General features: G+C 37.4%; 1 protein-coding gene across 1 annotated transcript in view; it reads left to right on the top strand.

The window, feature by feature from the left end:
• The first annotated feature begins 2,305 nt into the window (after window positions 1–2,305).
• The window catches only part of Dnah3 (dynein heavy chain 3, axonemal), a 47,257-nt gene continuing 26,166 nt past the window's right edge, over window positions 2,306–23,396 (top strand). The window contains exons 1-37 of the mRNA XM_090104252.1: window positions 2,306–2,474; window positions 2,688–2,829; window positions 3,039–3,177; window positions 3,511–3,686; window positions 4,119–4,322; window positions 4,666–4,902; window positions 5,157–5,244; window positions 5,664–5,871; window positions 6,155–6,369; window positions 6,677–6,867; window positions 7,199–7,383; window positions 7,746–7,869; window positions 8,382–8,520; window positions 9,048–9,205; window positions 9,623–9,815; window positions 10,625–10,851; window positions 11,135–11,312; window positions 11,637–11,899; window positions 12,320–12,521; window positions 12,932–13,102; window positions 13,606–13,753; window positions 14,325–14,523; window positions 15,305–15,473; window positions 16,145–16,338; window positions 16,565–16,693; window positions 17,150–17,351; window positions 17,793–17,945; window positions 18,466–18,689; window positions 19,107–19,275; window positions 19,654–19,759; window positions 20,044–20,213; window positions 20,594–20,708; window positions 21,012–21,226; window positions 21,468–21,674; window positions 21,806–21,877; window positions 22,433–22,576; window positions 22,946–23,131. Coding sequence (XP_089960378.1) covers window positions 2,306–2,474; window positions 2,688–2,829; window positions 3,039–3,177; window positions 3,511–3,686; window positions 4,119–4,322; window positions 4,666–4,902; window positions 5,157–5,244; window positions 5,664–5,871; window positions 6,155–6,369; window positions 6,677–6,867; window positions 7,199–7,383; window positions 7,746–7,869; window positions 8,382–8,520; window positions 9,048–9,205; window positions 9,623–9,815; window positions 10,625–10,851; window positions 11,135–11,312; window positions 11,637–11,899; window positions 12,320–12,521; window positions 12,932–13,102; window positions 13,606–13,753; window positions 14,325–14,523; window positions 15,305–15,473; window positions 16,145–16,338; window positions 16,565–16,693; window positions 17,150–17,351; window positions 17,793–17,945; window positions 18,466–18,689; window positions 19,107–19,275; window positions 19,654–19,759; window positions 20,044–20,213; window positions 20,594–20,708; window positions 21,012–21,226; window positions 21,468–21,674; window positions 21,806–21,877; window positions 22,433–22,576; window positions 22,946–23,131 — 6,411 coding nt within the window. The remainder of the gene's footprint in view (window positions 2,475–2,687; window positions 2,830–3,038; window positions 3,178–3,510; window positions 3,687–4,118; window positions 4,323–4,665; window positions 4,903–5,156; window positions 5,245–5,663; window positions 5,872–6,154; window positions 6,370–6,676; window positions 6,868–7,198; window positions 7,384–7,745; window positions 7,870–8,381; window positions 8,521–9,047; window positions 9,206–9,622; window positions 9,816–10,624; window positions 10,852–11,134; window positions 11,313–11,636; window positions 11,900–12,319; window positions 12,522–12,931; window positions 13,103–13,605; window positions 13,754–14,324; window positions 14,524–15,304; window positions 15,474–16,144; window positions 16,339–16,564; window positions 16,694–17,149; window positions 17,352–17,792; window positions 17,946–18,465; window positions 18,690–19,106; window positions 19,276–19,653; window positions 19,760–20,043; window positions 20,214–20,593; window positions 20,709–21,011; window positions 21,227–21,467; window positions 21,675–21,805; window positions 21,878–22,432; window positions 22,577–22,945; window positions 23,132–23,396) is intronic.

Genomic DNA, 23,396 nt, shown 5'->3' with positions numbered 1-23,396 from the left:
ATAAGAACCATCCTGGTACTTCAAGGAATATAATAGAAAAGAATTATCGAAATCGGTTCAGCCGTTCACACGTGATGCCGTGACAACGCGAAACGGGTGCGGACCCGCCGCCTTTTTATAGCACCCGCCGCGAAGCGCGTCGAACGCGGCAACTGATACACAAAAATAATCCTTATGGCATGTAATTCACGCGCGATGACTTATAGCGTATTTCATGTATAACTTTGGTGTTTCTACACCGATTTACATGATTCTTTTACTATAACCTGCCCAGGAGTATGAAGAATAATTGTGCCAAATTTCGTTAAAATCCGTCGTGTAGTTTTTGTTTCTATAACGAATATACAGACAGACAGACAGACAGACAGACAGACAAAAATTTTACTGATTGCATTTTTGGCATCAGTAGCGATCCCTTATCACCCCTTCATAGTTTTTTTTTTAAATATATTTCATGTACAGAATTCGCCTCTCTACAGATTTATTATAAGTATAGATATAGATGATTACGTCACTTTTCCTCCCAAAAAAGTTACTCACGTCTTTCTCCCTGCTATAGAACTTTTAATTAATAAACAATGGCGAGCGGTGACCGCAAGCGACCGCCCCCGGCAGGCCCCAAATGCCCCTCCCGGTTCGTCCCAGGGCCGCCGCGGAAACAGCCCAACTTGCCGTGGATGCCCCGGGCGGGCTACAGCCATGAACTGGACAGGGACAGTGAACTATTGCGGTCAGCGAAGAATTATTATCCTGAAGGTACAATCTATTAAAATGAGTGATTCTAGTATAAAAATTCTTTAATTATTAACAATGAATACACATTACATAATATTACAATCTTATTGGGCTTATTTGAACATATTGGTTTAGTGTACAGATATAATTATTAGGATCTCGAATAGCTCAATACAGGTTAACATGTAATGTCATCTTCTTTGTTATGGCGTGGTGTGGACGCCACGCCACGCTTCCCCACGCAATGCCACGCCATACCACACTACACTACACACATTTCAAATCTGATTTCTTCGTTGTTAGATGGTCTAATAGAAGAACAATATCTATACTAATATTATAAAGAGGAAAAGTTTGTAAGTATGTATGTATGTATGTATGTATGCTTTTCACACATAAACTACTGGACCGATTTCAAAAATTCTTTCACCATTAGAAAGCTGCATCTTTACTGAGCAACATAGGCTATATTGTATTTTCAAAAAAATTAGAGATCCTTACCAAAAATGCAATAATGTAACCCAAGGTGTAAAAAAATCCTCAATAAAATTTCTGTCATCGCGTGCGCTGCGGAATCTATTGAAGATAGAACATTTTTTACGTTTTCAAAGTAAATAGAAGTGCCGACAGTAATCAAACCATGTTATCCATACACATATATAAATCCTTATCCCGTTAAATGATGTTTTATTATAGATTGTTTCAATACCAGCAAAATGCTTTTTAAATGAAAAGAATTGGATATTCCATTCAAAAGATATAACGAATTTTTAAAAGTGTCAATCTACAGAAAATAGTAGGTATACTGTTCGAGCAGGCCGTAGTGCGGGGGTCACGGAGGAATTCTATCAATATGCGTCTTGACGGAACACAGTGGGGTCGGTAGGAATCCGACATAACCCACGGCCCCTCCCCCGGAGGCCGTGGGTATCTATGAAAGATTTCCCCACTAAAACAAAAAAAAAAAATAAAGGCCGTAGTGCGGGACGGGGTAAAAGTGATCTTCATGTGATTAAAAATTAAACCTATAGTCCGACCTATAGTAGACTTTTCACTGTCACGATATCGCTATGTATGCGGGTGAAACCGCAGGGCATTGCTAGTAATAAATAAACACTTTTAGGTGTATGTGTGTATGTATGTACCGCTACAGGTGAAAGTGAAGGCGGTTGCAGCGAGTTCCCGCCGCTGATGATGCGCAAGTCGTGGACACGTGGCGTGCCCTACCGGGACAGCTTCGATCACGCCAAACCTGCTGACTCTATTGGTCAGTTGTTTACGTGTAATACGATCTGCAACATGTTGCTCAGAGTCATTTAACTTTGAAAATGAAAATGAAAAGATTTCTTTGTTGGTTGCTAAATAATAGTTTTACATGAAATATTTGAACAGATAGCATGTTGATAATATTACGGCGTTATGCATTGTTATTTTTGTGCACTTACAAATTTCATATGAATGCTTTGTCTTATTAATTATAGAATATTTCATTATTTCCTTGTAATTATTATGTTTAATTTTCTTCAATTACCTTTCATCAGGTAACTGCTACACTAGAGCGACTAAAACTATGAGAACAATAAATATGCCCCCAAAACGTCGTCCGCCCCCACAACTTTATGGCCCCCTGGGACCAAACGGGGAACTACAGTTTCCACCTTTGAAGTCCTGGGCCGAAAGGGAGAAGGAAAAACTTGATGCTATAAAAAAGGAAAAGGAAAAACATAAGTTGCAAAAAGGTGATTATAAAAGATCAGGTATAGTTGCAAAATATGGAAATATAGTGGTTACAAGCATATTAAAAAGTTTAATTTAGGCTGTAGTCAAATATTACGAATTGTTTTTTGTAAATATAAAACGGTACCAGTACTCACATTGATTCCTTACTGTCAAATTTTATGGAACATTTTTTCATGGGATATCACAGATTAATAAAAAAAATTGGTACGCAGGCTTGGTTCTACTTGAAGATCTAGTTTCTGGTGCGTATGATAGACGTAAAGCGGCAGAGGCCGAAGCGAAAAGAAAGAGAATCGAGAAGAGAAAGCGAGAGAAGGAAGCGGCGGAAATTGCTGCTAAAGAAGCATTGAAAAAGTACTTACTTGAAAGTTTTATAATTTACGCATCTATATAATATTTCTAGGAATGTTTTTACTTTGTATGTTTGCAATGGATAAACTCAAAAACTGTTGAATGTTATGTCCTTCTTATTCTTATTAATTACAATCACCATCCTTGGTCTTTTTTCGATATATTAAACAGGCGCAATTTTCTGTAGTATTTTTTCATATTTAAATTTACAGGCACTTAGCAAAACTAGAGTTTGAGTTGCCAAGAGACCCAGATGACCAAAAGTGTGAGTTGATCAGGACCACTGAAGAGGAGCACTATAGATATATTCATCCCAAGGAACTGGAAAGGATCAATTATTATTTAACTACGGTAATAAAATAAGATGATATATTTCCATATTTGTATGAAATTCGTGTCTTGAATCGGTGATTGATAAATCTTTTAACATAGCAATCTTTTGAAGTATAAATTAATTAAATTTTTGGTTTCTTTTTGTCTTTTTCTGTATGACCTAATTATAGTTACCAAATATTATCTTTGGAAATGTAAAACAATTTACTAAACATTTAAACAGACAAATAAAAGATAGATCTTGTCTCTATGTAACATATTCTTTGATATACATTTTTAAAGAAATAGAATATAAATTTAATTTTTAACTCGAATGCCATAAAATCAAAATTACGTATGCTTTGATTCCAGTCTCTAACCGGACCCCACATCCCAGAGTTCCCAGAACACCTATACAAGCGAGCTAAAACCCGCGTGGACAAACAAACTGCGGCCATAAAACGGCGCCTGCTCAGCCTCACGTACAGCGCATGTGTGCGACAGAGTGCGAATGAGATAAGGGACTTCTTTGAGATGGCTATGAAGAGGTGAAAAAGATTTATTTTCTGCTTGACTCACAGTACAGACAAAAAAGATAACTAATAAAAAAGAGCGTGTGTGCCGAGCACACGTGTCAGAAGTGAAACTTCTTTGGCAAGATTCAAAGATACCAACATCTTGTGGCTTGAGGCTCGAAATAAAAATACGTTCTTTCACGACGATCGTTTATTAGCAACTGACTTAATCTAATTACATCATAACAGTCGCCTTACTCCATGACGTGATGGTATTGCAATGACGCAAGCTTGAAATTTTACTCTCAACGCGACTAAAGAAGTTTCACTTCCGAAACAATTAATTCGTTGAATAGTTTGTTTTCCATTTTTAGATACCATTCTTCATGTTATCGATATATCGATAGTTTGCTTAAATACTTCATGGAAGTCGTTTATAAAAAAAAATGTTTTAAATATTTTCAGGTGCCTCCTAAGCTACATCCTCGAAGACGTAGCGGAGCGGCAACGCCTCCACATCTCCTTCCTGCCCACTCTCTGGCCAGCTCTAGTTGTACGAGCTCCAGTCCCGTGGCATACGGCCGCAGTGCGAGCGAGACAGGCGATGGGCTACCGGTACTATGAGGGGAACCCCGTGCTGGTGGAGCTGCGGAGAATCTGGTACGAAAGGTAAGTGGGGCAACGTCGCACACAACACAGTAGCAAGTGGCTGGTGCGGGAAGAGCGGCAACGTCGCATGGTAGTGCTAGCGACTCTGTGAACGGTACCGGAAGAGCGGCAACGTCTACCAAAAAGGTAGAAGAGTCGAATTACAAATATAGATAGAGGTGACAGATTTTAAATAAGTCTTCTTAGTGTCTCTACACTTGTTAAATAAATTCTGGGGACGAGAAATGGAATCTTTCAGACGTCTGAATGATTAAAACTAACATATCTTACTTACAAAATTTACCATATACATATCTCGAAAAAAAAATTCGAAATAAATTTCCACAGAATAACACCTTTCCAGATACCAAAACATGTACATCTGTGACATGAACAAGATGCAAGAGGATCTGCCATTCCCCCAATACCCGAGTGAATTTACAGAACGGCTCAACAAATTGTGTGCTCAAACCAGAGCAGAGCTAGTTGATAACTGGTTGATAGATGTAGCCGATACAATGATTAAGATGAGGCATCATTGGGCTGGATATGTGGCCAAGAGAAAGAAGGCCTCTACCTTCCAAGTGGAAGAGTTTTTTGGGTAACTATATTATTAAACTTCCCAAGGTACTGAAAGATTTGGTATGGAAATCCAGTTTCCAAGAAAATATCAAATGCACATTCATATGAGTAGGTCACTTAGCTTGTGTATAGTTGCAAATTTTGTCATATACAACTATAAGATGTTAAATTCGTTCGATTTCAAATCTGAAATGATACTACGTATTTGATTCTAACTTCTGTGAATATAGTAACACATGTTTTCTGATATTCATTTCTTGAATTATATTTCAGTTGCATCCATGGGTTGATGTCAAAACAAGTACGCGATCTGGTGGAGCGAAGTATCTTTCACTTCGAGGAGTATTTTTCATATTATTGGGTAAGCAATAAGCATTAATTCAGATTGATTTATTTATTTTTAAAGATCAACCATTTTAACCATCGCGCTTACCATACACTCTATTGTATTGTTATAATTTATAGACTACAACCGATTCAGAAAACAGTTTTATATAATAATTTCTTAACCGAAAACAGGGGGTTCTCAATTCGACTAAATTTTTTTTCGGTCACCTCAGAACCTTCTACTGCTCAAACCGATTTTAATGCTTCTTTTTTATTTCAAAGTTCCAGTTGTTCCTATTTAAATTTTGTCGACTTGTGAATATTTGAACGCGGTTTAATTTTAGTTAAAAATAATTATGCTTCATTTTTATAAACAACAATTTTAAGCAGTATTGTAATAGTATAGTAATCTGTGCCATAGCTATAATATATTCTACTCTCCTATCCTCCCAGGAGGGCAACAAATACTCTGGCGAGTACAAAGACTACACCTACATAAAGCGGCCGCTACTCCGCATCAAAGTGATCGGTCGCGCGGGCTCCACACAATTGGCCTTCGAGCCTTCGTTGGATCACATGCGTGCGCTCATTGTGAAATGGATACATACGATAATCAATGTTAATATGCAACTGCCGAGCGTGGATAGTATTATGTATCCAGGTGGGTTATCTCCTGACAAACTTTTTTGGCGTCATTTTATAATTTTCCGATTTAGCGTAGACGTAATGATAGCATTTAAATGTTTCATTTACTTTTACTAGTCACCTATTCCCACTTATGTTACCACGTAGAATTCCTTACTTTTTGACTACTTAAACAAAAATAAGAAATAAACATATAATTAAAATCGCACTTAAAAAATTGCCATACTTTAAACTATTTGACACATAATATAATAAAGTAGGATTTTGATACGTTCCATACTTAATATTTCAAATCACAGGTTCGGCCCGCCCCAAACCGTATCTCATGTCGGTATACCCAGACGAACCCTACATGGCAGAAGTAGTGAACCAATGCACTCGATACTTTTCGCATAATAGACCTGGACCAATCAGCTTCCTTAGCCGCTATGAAGAGTATTACTATCTGCTAGATGGTACTGCTCATGAGGATCTGCTGAAGTTTTTTGCTCTGGATCCGCCGCCGTATTTGAAGGTAAAACAATCCTACTAAGTATACGAACGGCAATAACCTTTGTGTCAAATATCATCGATCCTATTCCCAGTTGCATCACATAGAATGTTTTCTACTTATAGAGCTAATAGTGAGAGAGTATATATAGTTGCAGAAAAGTTTAGTGAACATAAGGTACGTAACAATATTACATGATGGCATATGCGGGCGAACCCTACATGGAAGAAGTAGTTAATCAGTGATTTAAAAAATCTAAATGGTGTTAATTTTTTATAGCAAACATTTTTTCAACAAACCTTTACCTACTAAATGTATACAAAATTTCCAGGACTTTTCAGCCCAAATCCGTCAATACGAAGTCCTCCGCGACGAGATCCTCTTCCTCCGCCGGGACATTCCTCTTAACATGGTGATGCTGGACTGTGGACCGATCAATGACGTCATCTGGGATGTAGTGAACGGTCTCCGGCAGTATATCGTGGACCACTTTATATTGTTGAACAGGAAGTGGAATAGATCGTGAGTGGAAATAAATTGCATGGATCATTATATAAAGAATTTGTTGTGTTATCGATGCATTTAGCAATGTATACCTTTCAATGAATAGGAGTATGTCGTTATCAATGACTGCTTTGTTAATTCTTTGAAGCAAAAAGATGTCTAATGTTATTAAGAGATTTTTTGTGTATTCCCGTTTCAGCAGAACATCTAAATTCTACTGTATTATATTAGCAGAGAAGGAAAAACTTGCACTTTTATTTGAACATAATTATTTTAACGATGCGAAAGCACTTTTTTTACACAACCCAGATATCGGTTTCCTATACAGAAACTAACACATCTTTCACAGGATATGCAACGTGTACGAAGAAATGGCGGCTCGTGCTTCCGAAAGTCCTGAAACTACAGCACAACTGGTAGAACTGCTGGCTTATATCCTCGAGTGTAGAGATTGCTCTCTCTTTGAGTTGAGAGAGAAATCGCGCACTACAGCAGAATATGTGCTGTTTCTTATGGAGCATGCGCATTTGTCGTGTGAGTTGGCTTTGTTTTGTTGTTCTAAATTGTTTGACTTGGCAGGGTGTATCCTGCCTTTAAAGATTGGGATTAAAGCAATGATAAGTTTTAGCAAGTTTTTAATCGCAAAGAATATTTTTGGTGGTATTTTTGATTGTTAATTCTGATTCGAATGTTCTAGAGCCAGTTTAGATTATATTAATATTAGCAGATAAGATCGAGCTTAATATATCATAATCGTAGCACTGTTATCAGGAATATGTTACTTAATTTGAATTAATATATGTTATTTTCCTATCTCATTCGATGAATTCTCAATTATATTCAATTGTTTGTCATAAATGCAATCAAATATTCGAACGCTAAATAATTATCAACAGTCGAAGACATAAACTTAAACACGCGCGTGTTCCTTTGGCCGCTCGACATGGAGGACACGATAGACCTGACGCTGAAGACGCTCAACACCAAGAAGACGATGGCGGAGGACAAGCTGAGGAGCAGGTCTATAATCTAATCTATAATAAGTAGGAGCGCAACGCCAACAAACTGTTTTACAGTTTGGCGAAAATTTGTTAAGGTTATATAGTGTTAACTAGCGGCCCGCCCCGGCTTCGCCCGTGGTACATGTTTACGTTTTCTCTACATAAGAACCATCCTCATACTTCAAGGAATATAATAAAAAAAGAATTATCGAAATCGGTTCAGCCGTTCTCGAGTTATGCGCTTACCAACACATTTTGCGATTCATTTTTATATATAAAGAAGATAATAAATGGTAAATTATTAAATAAAAAAAAAGACGGGTTGCACTCCGGGAGTGCCGGCAGAAGTGAAAACTTGATTATTAACGTTCAGCATGTTTGATATTTTGGAATGGTTTCCGTCTTACGCATGGAATATAAGGGCTAAAAAAAAAACATCCGTCTTACGCTTTTTCGATCAGGCCACGTGTCCTGACGCGAGTTTAAGATTTTATACCCAACGCCGCTAAAGAAGTTTTCACTTCAAAAAAGGAAGGCGATCTTCGAGGAGAAGCTGAAGCGGCACGAGAAGGAACTGGAGCTGTTCCGCCGGTTCGACCCGCCGCTGCTCAACCTGGACCTGCTGCGGGAGGTCGTGGGGAAGGTCGACGAGATTAACAATAACTTGATGGTGAGTGGCCATTGTGTTTTTAACAAAGGAAACTGATACACTTGCTACTGACACACGTGAACATACAGTTGCCACTAACATAATATGTGTTATTGTTACACTGCTGCAGGTGTTACTTTGAGGATTTTTGAAACCATTTAAATTTAATATTGCAGTACTTACTAATGTAAAACTTGTTTATATCTGATAATAGCTGTGCCCTGCGGTTTCACCCGCATTGCTCCGCTCCTGTTGGTCTTAGCGTGATGATATATAGCCTATGGCACACCTAACACCGAAAGAATTTTTCAAATCGGACCAGTAGTTCCTGAGATAAGCGCGTTCAAACAAACAAACAAACAAACTTTTCAGCGTTATATTTAGTTTTATAACATAGATTTAGTTTTATAACATTTCAATTCTTTAAAAATCAGAAAATTTTAACGAATATATAAAATAACAGCGAAAGACGTAGGTTTGAATCTCGTGATCAAATTTATTTCCATTCCTTAAAAATATCTTGTTTTTACCCCTAAATGTTTGGCTAGGACGACAAGCACGAAGCGGAGGACATAATCAGCGAGGAGACGCTATTAGACCAGGAGGTGTCGGTGTACTTCAGCCTGCAGACCATGCTCGCCGGGATAGAGCCCTTCCACAAGCTGTGGCATACTGCCTTCGACTTCTATGATGGTTATGAGAAATGGTGCGTGTTTTTTCTCGGGTGTAAAGATTTTTGTATAAAAATTGAAGCAATTTTATCTTGAAATGAAAATTTTATTTGTCAGAATTGTGGTTACAAAGTTATATGAAATTTATTTCACGTACTCAATTTATTATACTTCAATTTGCCAACATATTGGTATAAAACACGTAACCAGCTTTTTTACTGTGTAAAAATTTTGTATTTTTATGTAAATTTAATTTAAAATCCTGTTCTTTTTAAATAGGTAAGCGTTTGACCAATAAATGAATTATATTATTAATAAGCAAATCTTTTAACAGATATTAAACGCATTATTGTAATTTCAGTTTTATTAATTTGAAGTCGTTAACGCTACCCCATTACTCCTACAGGTTCTTCTCTCTTATTTATTTTTTTTATTCGTACATCCACATTCAGGTACCACGGTCCATTCCTCGGTCTGGACGCGGAGCAGATATCGGAAGACGTGGAGGCGTGGTGGAAGCTGCTGTACAAGCTGGGCAAGCAGCTGTTCGAGTTCCCCGGCGCCAAGCGGATAGCGGACATGGTGCGGAACAAGCTGGAGAAGTTCAAGGTGCTGGTGCCTGTGCTGTGCGCTATTTGTAATAAGGTGAGGGTAATTTGTTATTTTAATGGTCTAAATTTGTTTTAGTAAAAAAAAAGACGGGTTGCACTCCGGGAGTGCCGGCAGAAGTGAAAACTTGATTATTAACGTTGAGCATGTTTGATATCCATCCGTCTTACGCTTTTTCGATCAGGCCCAGTAGACAAAGTAACAATTACAAAACGATAACGAAGTTAGAAATCGCAAAAATGTATGGGATTGACATACGCCGCGTTAGATCACGTGGTCTATCTAATGTCAATCCCATACATTTTTGCGATTTCTAACTTCGTTATCGTTTTGTAATTGTTACTTTGTCTAAGGCCCCAGGTCACGTGTCCTGACGTGAGTTTAAGATTTTATACCCATTACAGAAAAAGTGCTCAACGCCGCTAAAGAAGTTTTCACTTCAATAATTATTATGGTATCTAAATAAGTGAATAATTGTTGAGCTACAGTTGAACAAATGTTACTGAAAACTTTGTTTATATGTTTTAGCACTTCGGAACATTTTAAAATTCGTTATCAACTTTTCAATACTGTTGACTAATGTTCTACAACATTTTGATTCTTTTTTATGATAAGATTTTGCTTATGTTATAACAATGTCTTTCCTGGACAATCCGGATGAAGATACATACGTCTAGTTACTAATATTACTGTTTTAATGAGATGATAGGTTACAGATAGATAAAACAAACACTAACATTTAAAACTGCTATTAAAAATGTAATTATTTCTTAGTGCACCCAGTAATAAGCACTATTAAAGGTGTTGTGTAGAATCTCTGACGTTTAAGTACTAAAATTACACAGGGTATGCGCGAGCGTCACTGGGCCAAAATTAGTGAACTAGTTGGTGCCGAAGTATCACACGAGCCCGGTGCATCACTAGCTGATATGGTAGAACAAGGAGTTCATGTGTACGCAGCTCAATTAGAGGAGATAGAACAATATGCCGCTAAGGAATATGGGCTGGAGAAAGCACTAGCCAAGATGAAGGAAGAGTGGCTTGGTGTGAAGTTCGAGGTGGTTCCGTATAGGTAAGTGTTTTATTTAGTGTAAAAGTGACTTATAACAATATGCTGTGTGGTACCTAAAAGGTTGATGGTGATATAGTTGTGGCGGAACACATAAACTAGCATCTTAAGTTTCAAAACATTGGATTTACACCTTCGTGAAGTCGTTAATAGTGTATTATTGCAATGCGTAATTAGACACTTATTCGGAGGGCAAAAATTTCTTGTTGCCATAGATAAAATAACTTTCAGCACTTGTAATATAAATTCTACTAGTGTTTTTAAAAATTGGCCTCTATATCCCCAGGGACACAGGCGTGGGCATCCTCACAGGGCTGGACGACATCCAGCAGCAGCTGGACGACCACATCCTGAAGGCGCAGACGATGCGCGGCTCGCCCTACGTGCGCGCCTTCGAGCGGGACATGGCCGCCTGGGAGGACAAGCTCATCAGCATGCAGGACATCCTGGACCAGTGGCTGCAGGTGCACATACGTATTGCATTGTGCTCTTAATAACTCAGGCCTCGGAACCACAGACACAATAGGGGCCGATCGGGCTGCTTGGGGCTCAATGGGTTAAACTTTAGCTATAACTATACCAACGATCAACCAAAATATTTTTATACTACTTCACCCCCCTCAACCCTCCTTTACGGCATCACCTCAAATTTCACCATGTCAGCTAGCGAAGCACGAGATAGAGTCACTTCTCAATAAATATGAAATTTGAAGTTGCTGAATTTGAGGTTTCTGCTCACATAATTAATGACGTTTCATATACTTCTAAATTATAAAATAACTTGTCAGTGCCAAGCTACCTGGATGTATCTCGAACCGATCTTCTCCTCGGAAGACATAATGCGTCAAATGCCAACCGAAGCGCGTAACTTCCGCGACGTGGACAAGGAATGGCGCACCATAATGGGGGCAACACAGAAGGATCCCATGGTGCTGACAGCTACCGACTTCCCGGGGCTGCTGAAGAAGCTGAGATATAATAATGCCCTGTTGGATGATATACAGCGGGGACTCAATGATTATCTCGAGAAGAAACGGCTGTTCTTCCCCAGGTTTGTTTTTGAATAAAATAAGAGTAGAGTTAAAAAGAGTAAAAACATTTTTTATTAATTTTAACTTTTACAAGTGTTCGAATAGCATTTATTTAAACTATCATCGATTGAGAAGGTCGTTTTAGCAATGGAAATCTGTAAGAAATTCGAAAAATCTTTATAAAATAAACGCGAGTAAATTCAATCATATCTTATTCAGTAGGTATAGCAAAGTATTCAACAAAATAAAAGATGTCGAATCTTTTATTTTGTTGAATACTTTGCAAGGAATTTTGAAAATTCGTCTAATTGGCCATATATTTTTAAAACTATTTTTATATATTAACCACCAATCAAGATATTATGATTTTTTTTAATGTATAGTCTTAATTACTTTAGTTCTATTAATTCCCAAGCTCTTCAATGTATTCTTTCAAATAGATTCTTCTTCCTATCTAACGACGAGCTGCTCGAGATACTCTCGGAGACGAAAGACCCGATGCGAGTACAACCACATCTCAAGAAGTGCTTCGAGGGGATCTACACGTTGGACTTCAATGCTAATAAGGAAATAATTGGCATGGCGTCCTCTGAAGGGGAAATTGTTAAGCTGTCGTCGAGTATACAACCGGCTGATGCTAAGGTGACAATTACTTCATACTAAATTAACAACTATTAGATCTAGAATCTATTATAGGTTTTTGATATAATATTATCTAGGTTATATGAAAATATTATCTATAAATTCAAATGGGATGAGTATATTTGTAGGATTTTAGTTTAGAGACAAAGACATTTCAACATTCAATCATGGTTTCATTGAGAATGTGAAAACATTCACATCTTCACAATATACCATATCGTGTATCAAATTAGCAGAATTGCAAAAGCGGAATAATTTTATGTAGTTACAACTTTGCTATTTAATAAAAACTCCGCCTCCTTTTTTTTTGCAGAATAGTTGTTCTTAATGTCATCTAACTCACTTTATAACATTTTTTTTGCCTTTTTTATCTCAAATTTGTTACCTAAACGACTTTCCCCCACCACCAGGGCATGGTAGAGCGCTGGCTGCAGCAGCTGGAGCACCAGATGATGGTGAGCCTGCGGGACGTGGCCTCTGAGGCCATCACAGCTTACACCCTCACAGAGCGCACTGAGTGGGTGTTGTGTTGGCCCGGACAGATTGTACAGGCGGGCTCCTGTGTGCAGTATACCACTGAGGTAGTAAAACAACTAGGTTTTATTGAAAAAACATCGAAATTCTTTTTAAAACTAGACTGACGTTTGCGTATTAAAATATTTATTTATTTCTTTCTCTTTGAAGTTGTATAAATGATTCATTCATGTCAATTAAAACTTTCTTTCGTGGTATTAATATTTGAGGTATGTAGTAAAATAGATGGATGTTTTTGATAAAGTATTGATGTTTGTATCCACTTGACTAATAATGTTTATTGTGTTGCTCATTAGAAAACTCTGCCTAAATCACGCGTAGGCAGAGTTTCGCTTCGGACAAATTTTAAGTATTGTGATTTTGTTGTTTATTTTTAGTTTCTTAAAAATTAATACAGTTCATTTGGCGTTATTATTCTTTATAATGTTAATATTATAATAAATTTCACTATAGTTAAGTTACAAGTCATCTGTGTATAATTTTTAATGTTCAGTCCCTTTGCAATTTTTGGGCTATCTACGAGCATTGATAATTTGAACTTTATTACCAGGCAATAGAGGCGATCAACACTACAAGTTTACCCGAGCTGATCGCGCACAGCACAGAACAGATCACGGGGCTGGTGTACCTGGTGCAGGGCGAGCTGGAGCCCGGCAACCGCATCACTGTGGAGGCGCTCATTGTTCTGGACGTGCACGGTGTGTGCTCTGCCAATGTGGACCTTATTGTGAGGCAATAGAGACGAGTTTGGCACAGCAGATTGTGCAAGACGTGCATGGTATAGAATAAGCTAGTCTTTTTTAGCTTTAGGTCCATCTATATGCCAGATCTTTAGGCAGATGAAGAAGGTACAATAAATTTTCATTTTCATTTCATTGGTGTTTTTGGTGAACTTCCTTTTGTATTTTTGACCGTCAACAGCATTTTTGGTGGTGAGAATAATATAAGTTCAGCAGATTAAATAATTAATTGATAGATTCCAGTAGTAAATGTGCTACAAACAATACCAGCTATCAAGTTTGAACAAAAAAGTTAAAAGCATTCCGTTTCACTCATCTTACACTTTTACACACTTCATATAGATTCACTGAATTGAAATGCAACATTGCAACAATTAGAATTGATTGATAAATCTTAAAAAACAAAAAAATATATCTTTTTGTGCATAGTGTGATGCACACAAAGACTTAAAACAGTAACATAAACTTATTTATCTAGCTATAAAACATAAAACTAGGACAATTCTTTTAACCATCTATCTCTTACCAGGTCGTTCCATCCTAGAAGAGATGGAAGAGAAACAAGTCCGTGACATAACAGACTTTAACTGGATTTCACAATTACGCTACTACTGGCGCGGTGATCGGATGATCTGCTCCATGATAACCACAGATGTAGAGTACGGGTTCGAGTACCTGGGCAACACTGGCAGGCTGGTGGCTACGCCGCTCACTGATAGGTGTTATAGGTAAAGTATGTAAAATAATAAAAAAGATGTGTGGCACACGTGACTGCCGCGGTAAAGCTATTGCATGCCATGCCTTCAAGCCACACCTCCGCGCCCGTCGGAGTGGGGAGCGTGAGGTTTTTTCGTTACGGAATTTCTCGATTCGATCCCCACGCTCAAGGCCCGCGATAGAAGCTATGCAATAGCTTAATAAGATTTCATCTTTTCCGATGCTGGAAAATCTTTTCGCCGCGCTTGAAATGTGTCGGCAATTTGTATATTTTCTTTAAAAGCTGGCAAACCACCAACAATAGTATTGTGGGTGTATAACACCGACAGGCCTAAGTTTATTCAGTCATAAAAAGTCCAATATTATATCCATCTCATCAAGCATTTTATTTGAATATTTTACACAACACGGGTTCAAACATATTTTCAATCAAAGTTCTAATAAATCAGATTTTTTTAATGTGAAGCTGCCAGGACCTACAACTCGATAATAAAACCTTTCTCAATTTAATAGTAGCACATTTTCCCTGGTATATAACCCTGATGTATAAATCATTCAATCAAAATGTTATTTATTTGTATATTTATTATTTACGAAATAATTATTTATAATAATTATATATATTATTTATATATATATCCTTATGGTTTTGCGGGTTGTCCGGCAGAAATCGCTTACAGTGATAAGACCGCCCTCTGTACATATTTCAACTTGCGCTCTCATTTTGTAATCCTGTATGTGTGTGCAATAAAGAATTTTTCATTAATTCATAAATCCAATACCAATTTGCAGGACACTAATGAGCGCCCTAAAACTGAACCTGGGCGGAGCCCCCGAGGGTCCAGCAGGCACGGGCAAGACGGAGACCACGAAGGACCTGGCAAAGGCCGTCGCCAAGAAGTGCGTGGTCTTCAACTGCTCCGATGGACTGGATTATAAGGCGCTGGGGAAGTTCTTTAAGGTTACACAGTACACTTTATCTTTAATGCTATTCTAATAAAGTCACTCGTTAATATATAAATAAATAATAAATTAATAAATATAAATATTTCGGGACCATTTTCACACACGGCACGATCTGATCCCATACTAAGCTTTCGCTTTTGTTATGGAAACCAGATGGCTGATAAACATACATATATAATTTTAAATAAATACTTATATAGATAATTAACACCCAGACACAGAGCAAACATCAATGTTCATTACACAAATATTTGCCCCGTGGTGGTGATCGAACCCACGACCTCTGGCTTGGAAGGCAGGGCCACTACCAACCAAGCCAACCGGCCAGTCAATATAAATGATATAAAAGCTTTTTCTTTTTGAGTTAAAAATAAATCTAGTGGTGATAAGAGAATAATCATTTTTTTACACTTTAAAAATAAAGTGAAGAGCATGGTCAACCTTGTGTAAATCCCATAATTGTGACGGATCTAAATGATGTCTTGTATTTTGTTCTGTTTGATTTTTCGCGAAAATAAATTGCGTTTAAAATCCGTTTAATGCTTTAATTTCGAAATGATTTCTAACGTACTTCCATTACCATTTGTGCTACGCTGATAAAATACGGTTTTGACAACTTGAAATAACGAAGTTACAGTATAACAACGAATAATCTAAAATTTCCAGGGTCTAGCACAATCCGGCGCATGGGCCTGTTTCGACGAGTTCAACCGCATCGAACTAGAAGTCCTATCAGTTGTGGCTCAGCAGATCCTGTCCATCCAACTGGCAATTCTACGCAGGGACAAGCGGTTCATCTTTGAGGGCACGGAGATTAGTTTGAATCCGACTTGCTCTGTGTTTATTACTATGAATCCTGGGTAAATTGAATATATTATTTAATATAATGTATTGCTTATGAAATTTTTGTTATTAGTCCTTCTCAAAATACAAGTAATAGCAGGTTTCCTTGTTCTACATAAGGCAAACTCGTATTAGAATTTTCATTATGCATTTTATTAAATGACTACCCACATATTTTTTATGCAATTTTTCATTTAAATAATTTGTTTTTCTCTTCATACAGAAATTAATAACTTTTTACAGGTACGCGGGGCGAACAGAATTGCCAGACAATCTAAAAGTGCTATTCCGCACGGTGGCCATGATGGTACCTGATTACGCCATGATCGGCGAGATCACGCTTTATTCCAACGGATTTGTCAATGCTGGCCCGTGAGTTTTATCATAACATATTATACCTATATTATCCTCCTCCGCTGTATATGTCTGTCTGTTTGCGATAAGTTCAAGAATGTCCGCACCGATCTTCATTCTGTTTTCACGAATAGATTTGCTCTTGAGGAAGGTTTTACTATAATATAATAGATTAAGTTTTTGGATATATTTGTATGTACTTATTCTTGTACTTATAATATAGTAGTATTAGAGTCACTTGTTAGAAAATCTGCTAATATCCACTTGAAAGCTTTATTCATAGCGGTCTCGAGACATTTTGAATCTTCAGGCAAATACAACCATACGTATCAAAATTCAATAATAATTGAATACGACTTTTTGTCATCACAATATGTTAAATCCTCTAGACTGGCCCCTTAACCAACTTGTTTTGTATACATTTTGGTAATAATTCAACAAGACTTAAGAAACACTTTTCCCACCACTTTCTAGTCTAGCCCGCAAGATAGTGCAAGCGTACAAGCTCTGTTCGGAACAACTGTCCTCCCAGAACCACTACGACTACGGCATGCGAGCGGTCAAGTCGGTGCTACTCGCCTCTGGGGCGCTCAAGAAGAACTATCCCGATAAAGATGAGGCACAGTTGGTGTTAAGAGCGATAATTGATGTCAATATGCCCAAGTTTTTGTCGCAGGTTAGTGAATATGAAAAGAGATGATGTGTTTTCAAGCTACGTCGGATTTATTGCAAATAAGAATCCAAAAATGTTTATTTTGCACGCTCGATTAGTGTCTCAAAAAATCTGTTAATGCTTTCAAATTTTACATGGAATACATGAAAAAAAGTAGTTCAATCTAAACGACTATCGTTCCATAAAGTTCTTTGCTCAATAGAAAAGCAGTGGATTTATGAATATTTAGTAATTTATATTTTCATATTATACATTATACGTAAACAATGTGCTCCTAAGCACACTATAATGTTTCTAACCAATAACCATCAAGATATGTAACATCAGTCTAACCGTGACGACATTCGCTATATAATGTGCACGAAACATCGGAATAAATAATCGGATAATATGCATTTCAAAGCCGTTTTGAATTTCTTATAAATAAACTTTTAAATCTCCCAGGATGTACCCCTTTTCACCGGGATATACTCGGATCTATTCCCGGGCGTGGAAATCCCTCAACCAGACCGCGCGGAGTTACTCAAGTGTATCAACAAAGAACTGGACAAGAGAAATCTGCAGCCCACTGAGTGGTATCTGGAGAAGATAATACAGGTAGGAGTTGAATCTCTACATTTCCCCACAAAAAAGGGGCTTGAATCTATATGCGTTTCGGTTATTTTTTTAAAACTCTTATACATTTTAAATTCCAAGTAATAAAGAAGTGGCAAATTGGATATTGGAAAATAGAATCTATAATATAAATTTGAGTTTGGAAATTTTGTGCCCCTTTGTTTGCTTTGACATAAAAAAGGTTTCCACTCGCGGCTTAGCCCTCTGATATTTATCTCGTAATAACAATTCCTTATCATTTCACACACAGTTAGACTACATTTTAAGCTATTGCATGCTTCTATCGCGGGCCTTGAGCGCGGGGACCGAATCCAGAAATTCCGTAACGAAAAAACCACTCTCCCCCCCACGGGGACGGGCACGGAGGTGTGGCTTGAAGGCATAGCATGCTTTACCGCGACAGTCCCCGAGTGACACACGTCTTTTTTTACATGTTTACTTAACATATATTTAACTGCGTTAGTTAGAACTATGTCTCCTATACAATCATTTAACGTTGTAGATATACGAAATGATGCTAGTCCGTCACGGGTTCATGATAGTGGGTCCCCCCATGGGTGGTAAGACGCAAGCCTACCAGAGCCTCGCGGAATCTCTCCGGGCGTTACAATTGATGAAGCCTCCGCCAAGGCATAAGGAGTTTGGTGCGATATACCGGATTATTAACCCGAAAGCGATCACTATGGGACAGCTGTATGGCTGTTTCGATCCGGCTAGTCATGAATGGTTAGTATGTTATGTTTAAGGGTGCTTTTTCACCCGATAACACATTCCTCACTATGCATCCTGGCACATATCTGGTGAAAAGCACCCTTAGGGTGGATTTGAATAGTCAATCATTGTTCGTTTTTTTTTTAATATTATAGGACATTATTACACAACTGCTGCTACTACTTCTATTGCAACAAACTGTTACTGCATCTGCGAATATTTATACTATTACTACTTCTACTACACCTATCCTTATTTTAACTTATAGCCTACTCTTTTCTATTTTTAAAGTGAAACTTCTTTAGGCGCATTTAGAGTAAAATTTCAAGATCGATTTTGGTATCTTGCCAAAGTAGTTTCACTTCTGACACGTGTGCTCGGCACATACGCTCTTTTTGAACATAATATTTCTCAATATAATAATTCTCACAGGTCAGACGGTGTGCTAGCGATAGCATTCCGCGAATACGCAATGTCTATAACGAGAGATCGTAAATGGATACTCTTCGACGGGCCCGTGGACGCAGTGTGGATAGAGAACATGAACACAGTGCTAGATGATAACAAGAAGCTGTGCCTGATGAGTGGCGAGATCATACAGGTGATGGTGATGGCGGTGATTGGTGATGACTTGGTGGTACTGGTCATGGCTGGTGGTGATGTGTGCATGATGTGATTGGTGGTGGCACACACATAACTTAACTCACAGTCGACATATTTCATCAGACTCGCAATCGACGGTTAAAATGTCGTCAATAAATTTCCTATTGAACGTTCATTGAAATTGTTATTTGATGCTATATAGTAATGTTTTAAGTCTATTGTGTCGTTTATTTAAAAATTCTGCTTAATTGACGCGCAGAATGATATATTTTTGAAATATAATATAGTTGAAATTTGCAGGATACATTATTCATTATTCATTAATAAAATAAAGTTAATACGAAATTAGTGATATTCTTTTCAATTTACCTTACAGATGACAAACAAAATGAACTTAATATTCGAACCTGCGGACTTAGAATTCGCGTCACCCGCCACTGTGTCACGCTGTGGTATGATCTATATGGAGCCTGAGCAATTGGGTTTGTATCCAAATGTTATGCAGTGAATTAAATTATATCGTATTCTATTTTTTTCATTTTCAATCCAGATGTTTTTATGTCGTTTCCAAACGTATTCAATATCCAAAGAATACGAAAAATGCATCAATGCTGGTGGTAAGCAAATTGCATCGCCCATACACGACCATAACAAATGTGTTTGATATTATCCAGTCTACAATTTTTAAACTATCACAATTATTTTTTAAATATTCTACATCATACCATAATCAACTTTAAGGGCTACAACATAGAGTCTATTCCAGGTTGGCGTGCGTTCCTCCAATCATACAACACGCACCTTAGCAAGAAGCTGATCCCGGAACAGTTCGAGCTGATCCAGGAATTAATTGACTGGCTAGTGCCCCCCATGTTTGAGTTCATGCAGGCGAAATGCACGCACTTTGTGCAAGTCGGCGAGATACACCAGTTTTATGTGAGTTTTGTTTGTTTGTTTGTTGATTTAAACTTGTTCTTTTTGAACCATTATTACTTAATAATGGTTGGTCTATTGTCATCTATTGGTTGGATCTTAGTTCTTACCGTATCAATAGGTGTTTTTGTTGTTGATTCCCGAGTGATTACATAACTTTGTTACTGTAAATAAAGTATTTTCATTCATTCATAAGTTTATCTGTAAAAATTGTGCTTTAAAATTATTTTGCCAGTTATGGAGGTAATTGGTTGTTTATTAACAAAAGAAAATGATCACACATCAACCTAATGGCTATTATTTCAGTTGATATTGATCAATGTACCTTTCTTGATGGACCTTACATGTAATTATGGCTCTTTCAATTCATGTTGTATTTGCAGTCATTCACCCGTCTGTTCACGTGTTTATTGGAGGGCGAGACGCAGTTCAGCACGATGTGGCTGCAGTGCACTTTTGTGTTCGCGCTGCTCTGGGGCATCGCACCGTCTATTAATGGTTAGTCTTTGTTGAATGGTTATTTTTAATGATATGATGGTATTTTAGGCAACTGTTTCTTAAGTTCTTTGGAATTAAAATAAGAAGATTGATAGATCTAAAAAATAGTTAGAATATTATTAGGGAAAAGTGCAAAAATAGCGAGAATGATCTTTTTTTTTTTGTAATTTTCGGAGCCTACAAATAGGCAATTTGGTGTTAATTGAGAAATTCAGTCAGTATTTACGTATTTACCACAGTTACTAGGATATATATAAGAATAAATAAATCCACCTGTATTTAAATATTATCTCACCATCTCAGGTGAAAGTCGCAAAGCATTCGACACGTTCTTCCGCAAGCTCCTAGACGGTAGCAACGCGGCGTACCCCAAGCCGAAGTCGTTCAAGCTGACCAAGAACCAGCTGTTCCAGGACAAGGATACGGTGTTTGATTATGTTTATGATAAAAGGAACAACGGCACCTGGATACCCTGGGTCGAGCTGGAGAAGGAGGCCCCTCTGCCGCCCACTGCTAAGGTATAATAATGAAGGAAATAGGGTTGGGATAATTGCTGTATAGAACTTTGATTTCTTATGATGAATGACGTGTTCTACAGGTGTAAAAGAGACTATTATGGGGAGAAAACAGCAAAACTATTTTTCGTTCTTTTATGAAAATTAAATAATCTCTCAAATTTTTAAGCAAAACTTACAACAATAGTGTTCCTATTGACAGTAGGAAAATATTTTTTCTGTTCCTTATACCCTTTAATTTCAGGTGAACGACCTAATAATCCTCACCAACGAGAACGCGTGTCTCCGCTTCTTCGTGTCCAAGATGGTGAAGTCCAAGATACCAATCCTGCTGGTGGGTCCCACGGGAACCGGCAAGTCGTCGCTGGTGCTTAACTTCCTACTGTCTCTGCCGAAAGAGAAATACATCACCAATACGATTAACTTCTCGGCTAGAACTACCGCGAATCAGGTCGGTATTTCTAGCCTTAAATTTTCTTTTTACTTTTCGATTCTGAAAAAGTCAACAGAGCCAATTTTATTTCTAATCATAATAACAAAAAAGTAAAATTCTTAAAAAAATTTTTTACCAATTTTTTCCAGACGCAAGATATAATAATGTCAAAAGTTGATAGAAGAAGGAAAGGAGTATTTGGTCCGTCTATGGGTAAAAAGGTATGTACTCAGGTCAATATATGAAAAAAAATGACTATGATTTGCTGATATAATATCATCAGATATTAGTAACATAAGATGTTGTTAAGCGCCCCCGCAATGTAGATAAGGATTAGTTACATTTTAATTTACAGGATATCTCACATGTGGTATTCTATGCAAAATGTTGATTCAAGTTTTTCATACGCTTATTATGAAAAAAAAAATTGTCATAAAATACGACGCATATTTTTTCATATTAGATGACTTAATAAAACTAAAGTGTGTTTAATAATTTCTTTATGATGTCCATAGATGGTTCTAGACGTGCGCAATGCGCACTTTTTATGACAATTTGCAACTGGATATGAATGTACCTTTGATTGGCTTTTTATCATTAAAATTAGTTTTCAATTGCACATGAGTAAGATAGCTGAGTGGCTATTTGATCCTATTAATTTAGTTTATTAAATTTTTTGTTTATTTTTTTTGTTCTTACTCTACTTCTACACCTAATTTCTGCTTGTTTTATGTTATTTTTTATTCTCTGGATTAATTTTTTATTATTTCTTTCAGTGTGTCCTATTCGTGGACGACCTGAGCATGCCGCAGAAGGAGCAGTGGGGCGCGCAGCCGCCGCTGGAGCTGCTGCGGCAGTGGATCGACCACGGCCACTGGTACGACCTCAAGGAGATGGCGCGCCAGGAGCTGGTGGACGTGGTGCGTGCTACAGGGTGTGCTGCACTTGTGGGGATACAGGATGCTCTGATGGAAGCATCTAGATTTAGGAGCTATTAGCCAACGAAATTTCTGTAAAATTGGTCCCACTGTTTTCGAGATAAACAGGAACATGCAGGATGACATATTTTTGAGCATCCGAATATATAATGTCAAAGTGAAATTTCTTTTAAAATTGGTCCAATGATTTAGGAGATTTAGGAGAAAAAAAAAAAGTAGATATGTGTTTTGTTAAATGTTGTTTTATAAGATCCATCCCCTTGTTTCAGGGATAAGTAACAAACAGACATTCCGTCCATCCTTCTATAACTTTTAATTACTCAACTAATAAGTTCTATACAATAATTCCAGCTGTTCGTCTCAGCGATGCTACCTCCAGGTGGCGGTTCGAACCTGATCTCCTCACGACTAACGCGTCACACAGTGCTCATCACACTCGACTCGTTTGAAGATAACACCCTGAATAAGATCTTCGGTACAATCATGGATTGGCATTTTGCGAAGGGATTCAGTGATACACTGGCTAGACAGAGCAAGGTGGGTGCTATAAAATCATAATTGCTATCATTATTACTTTACTTAAAGAAATTTAAAAAAAAAAGTCCTACTGACTAATTGATTGTTTGTGCTCCTCTTTAATAGTTTCTAGTCGGTGGGTAGATTTATTTTTGTAAATTTAGGCATTACATTTGATGATGTAAATATGAATACATCAATGAACTTTTAAGATTTGACTAATTGCTTTAACTAAAGGAAATTAAAAATTCATTGCTATATAACTTTACAATCTTGTGTATTTTTG

This window comes from Colias eurytheme, chromosome 8 (genome assembly GCF_061535395.1).
Source record: "Colias eurytheme isolate Ceu_HAF_F1 chromosome 8, ilColEury1 Martin Lab GWU primary, whole genome shotgun sequence".
NCBI lineage: Eukaryota > Metazoa > Arthropoda > Insecta > Lepidoptera > Pieridae > Colias > Colias eurytheme.
This window is presented reverse-complemented; position numbering and strand designations above follow the sequence as displayed.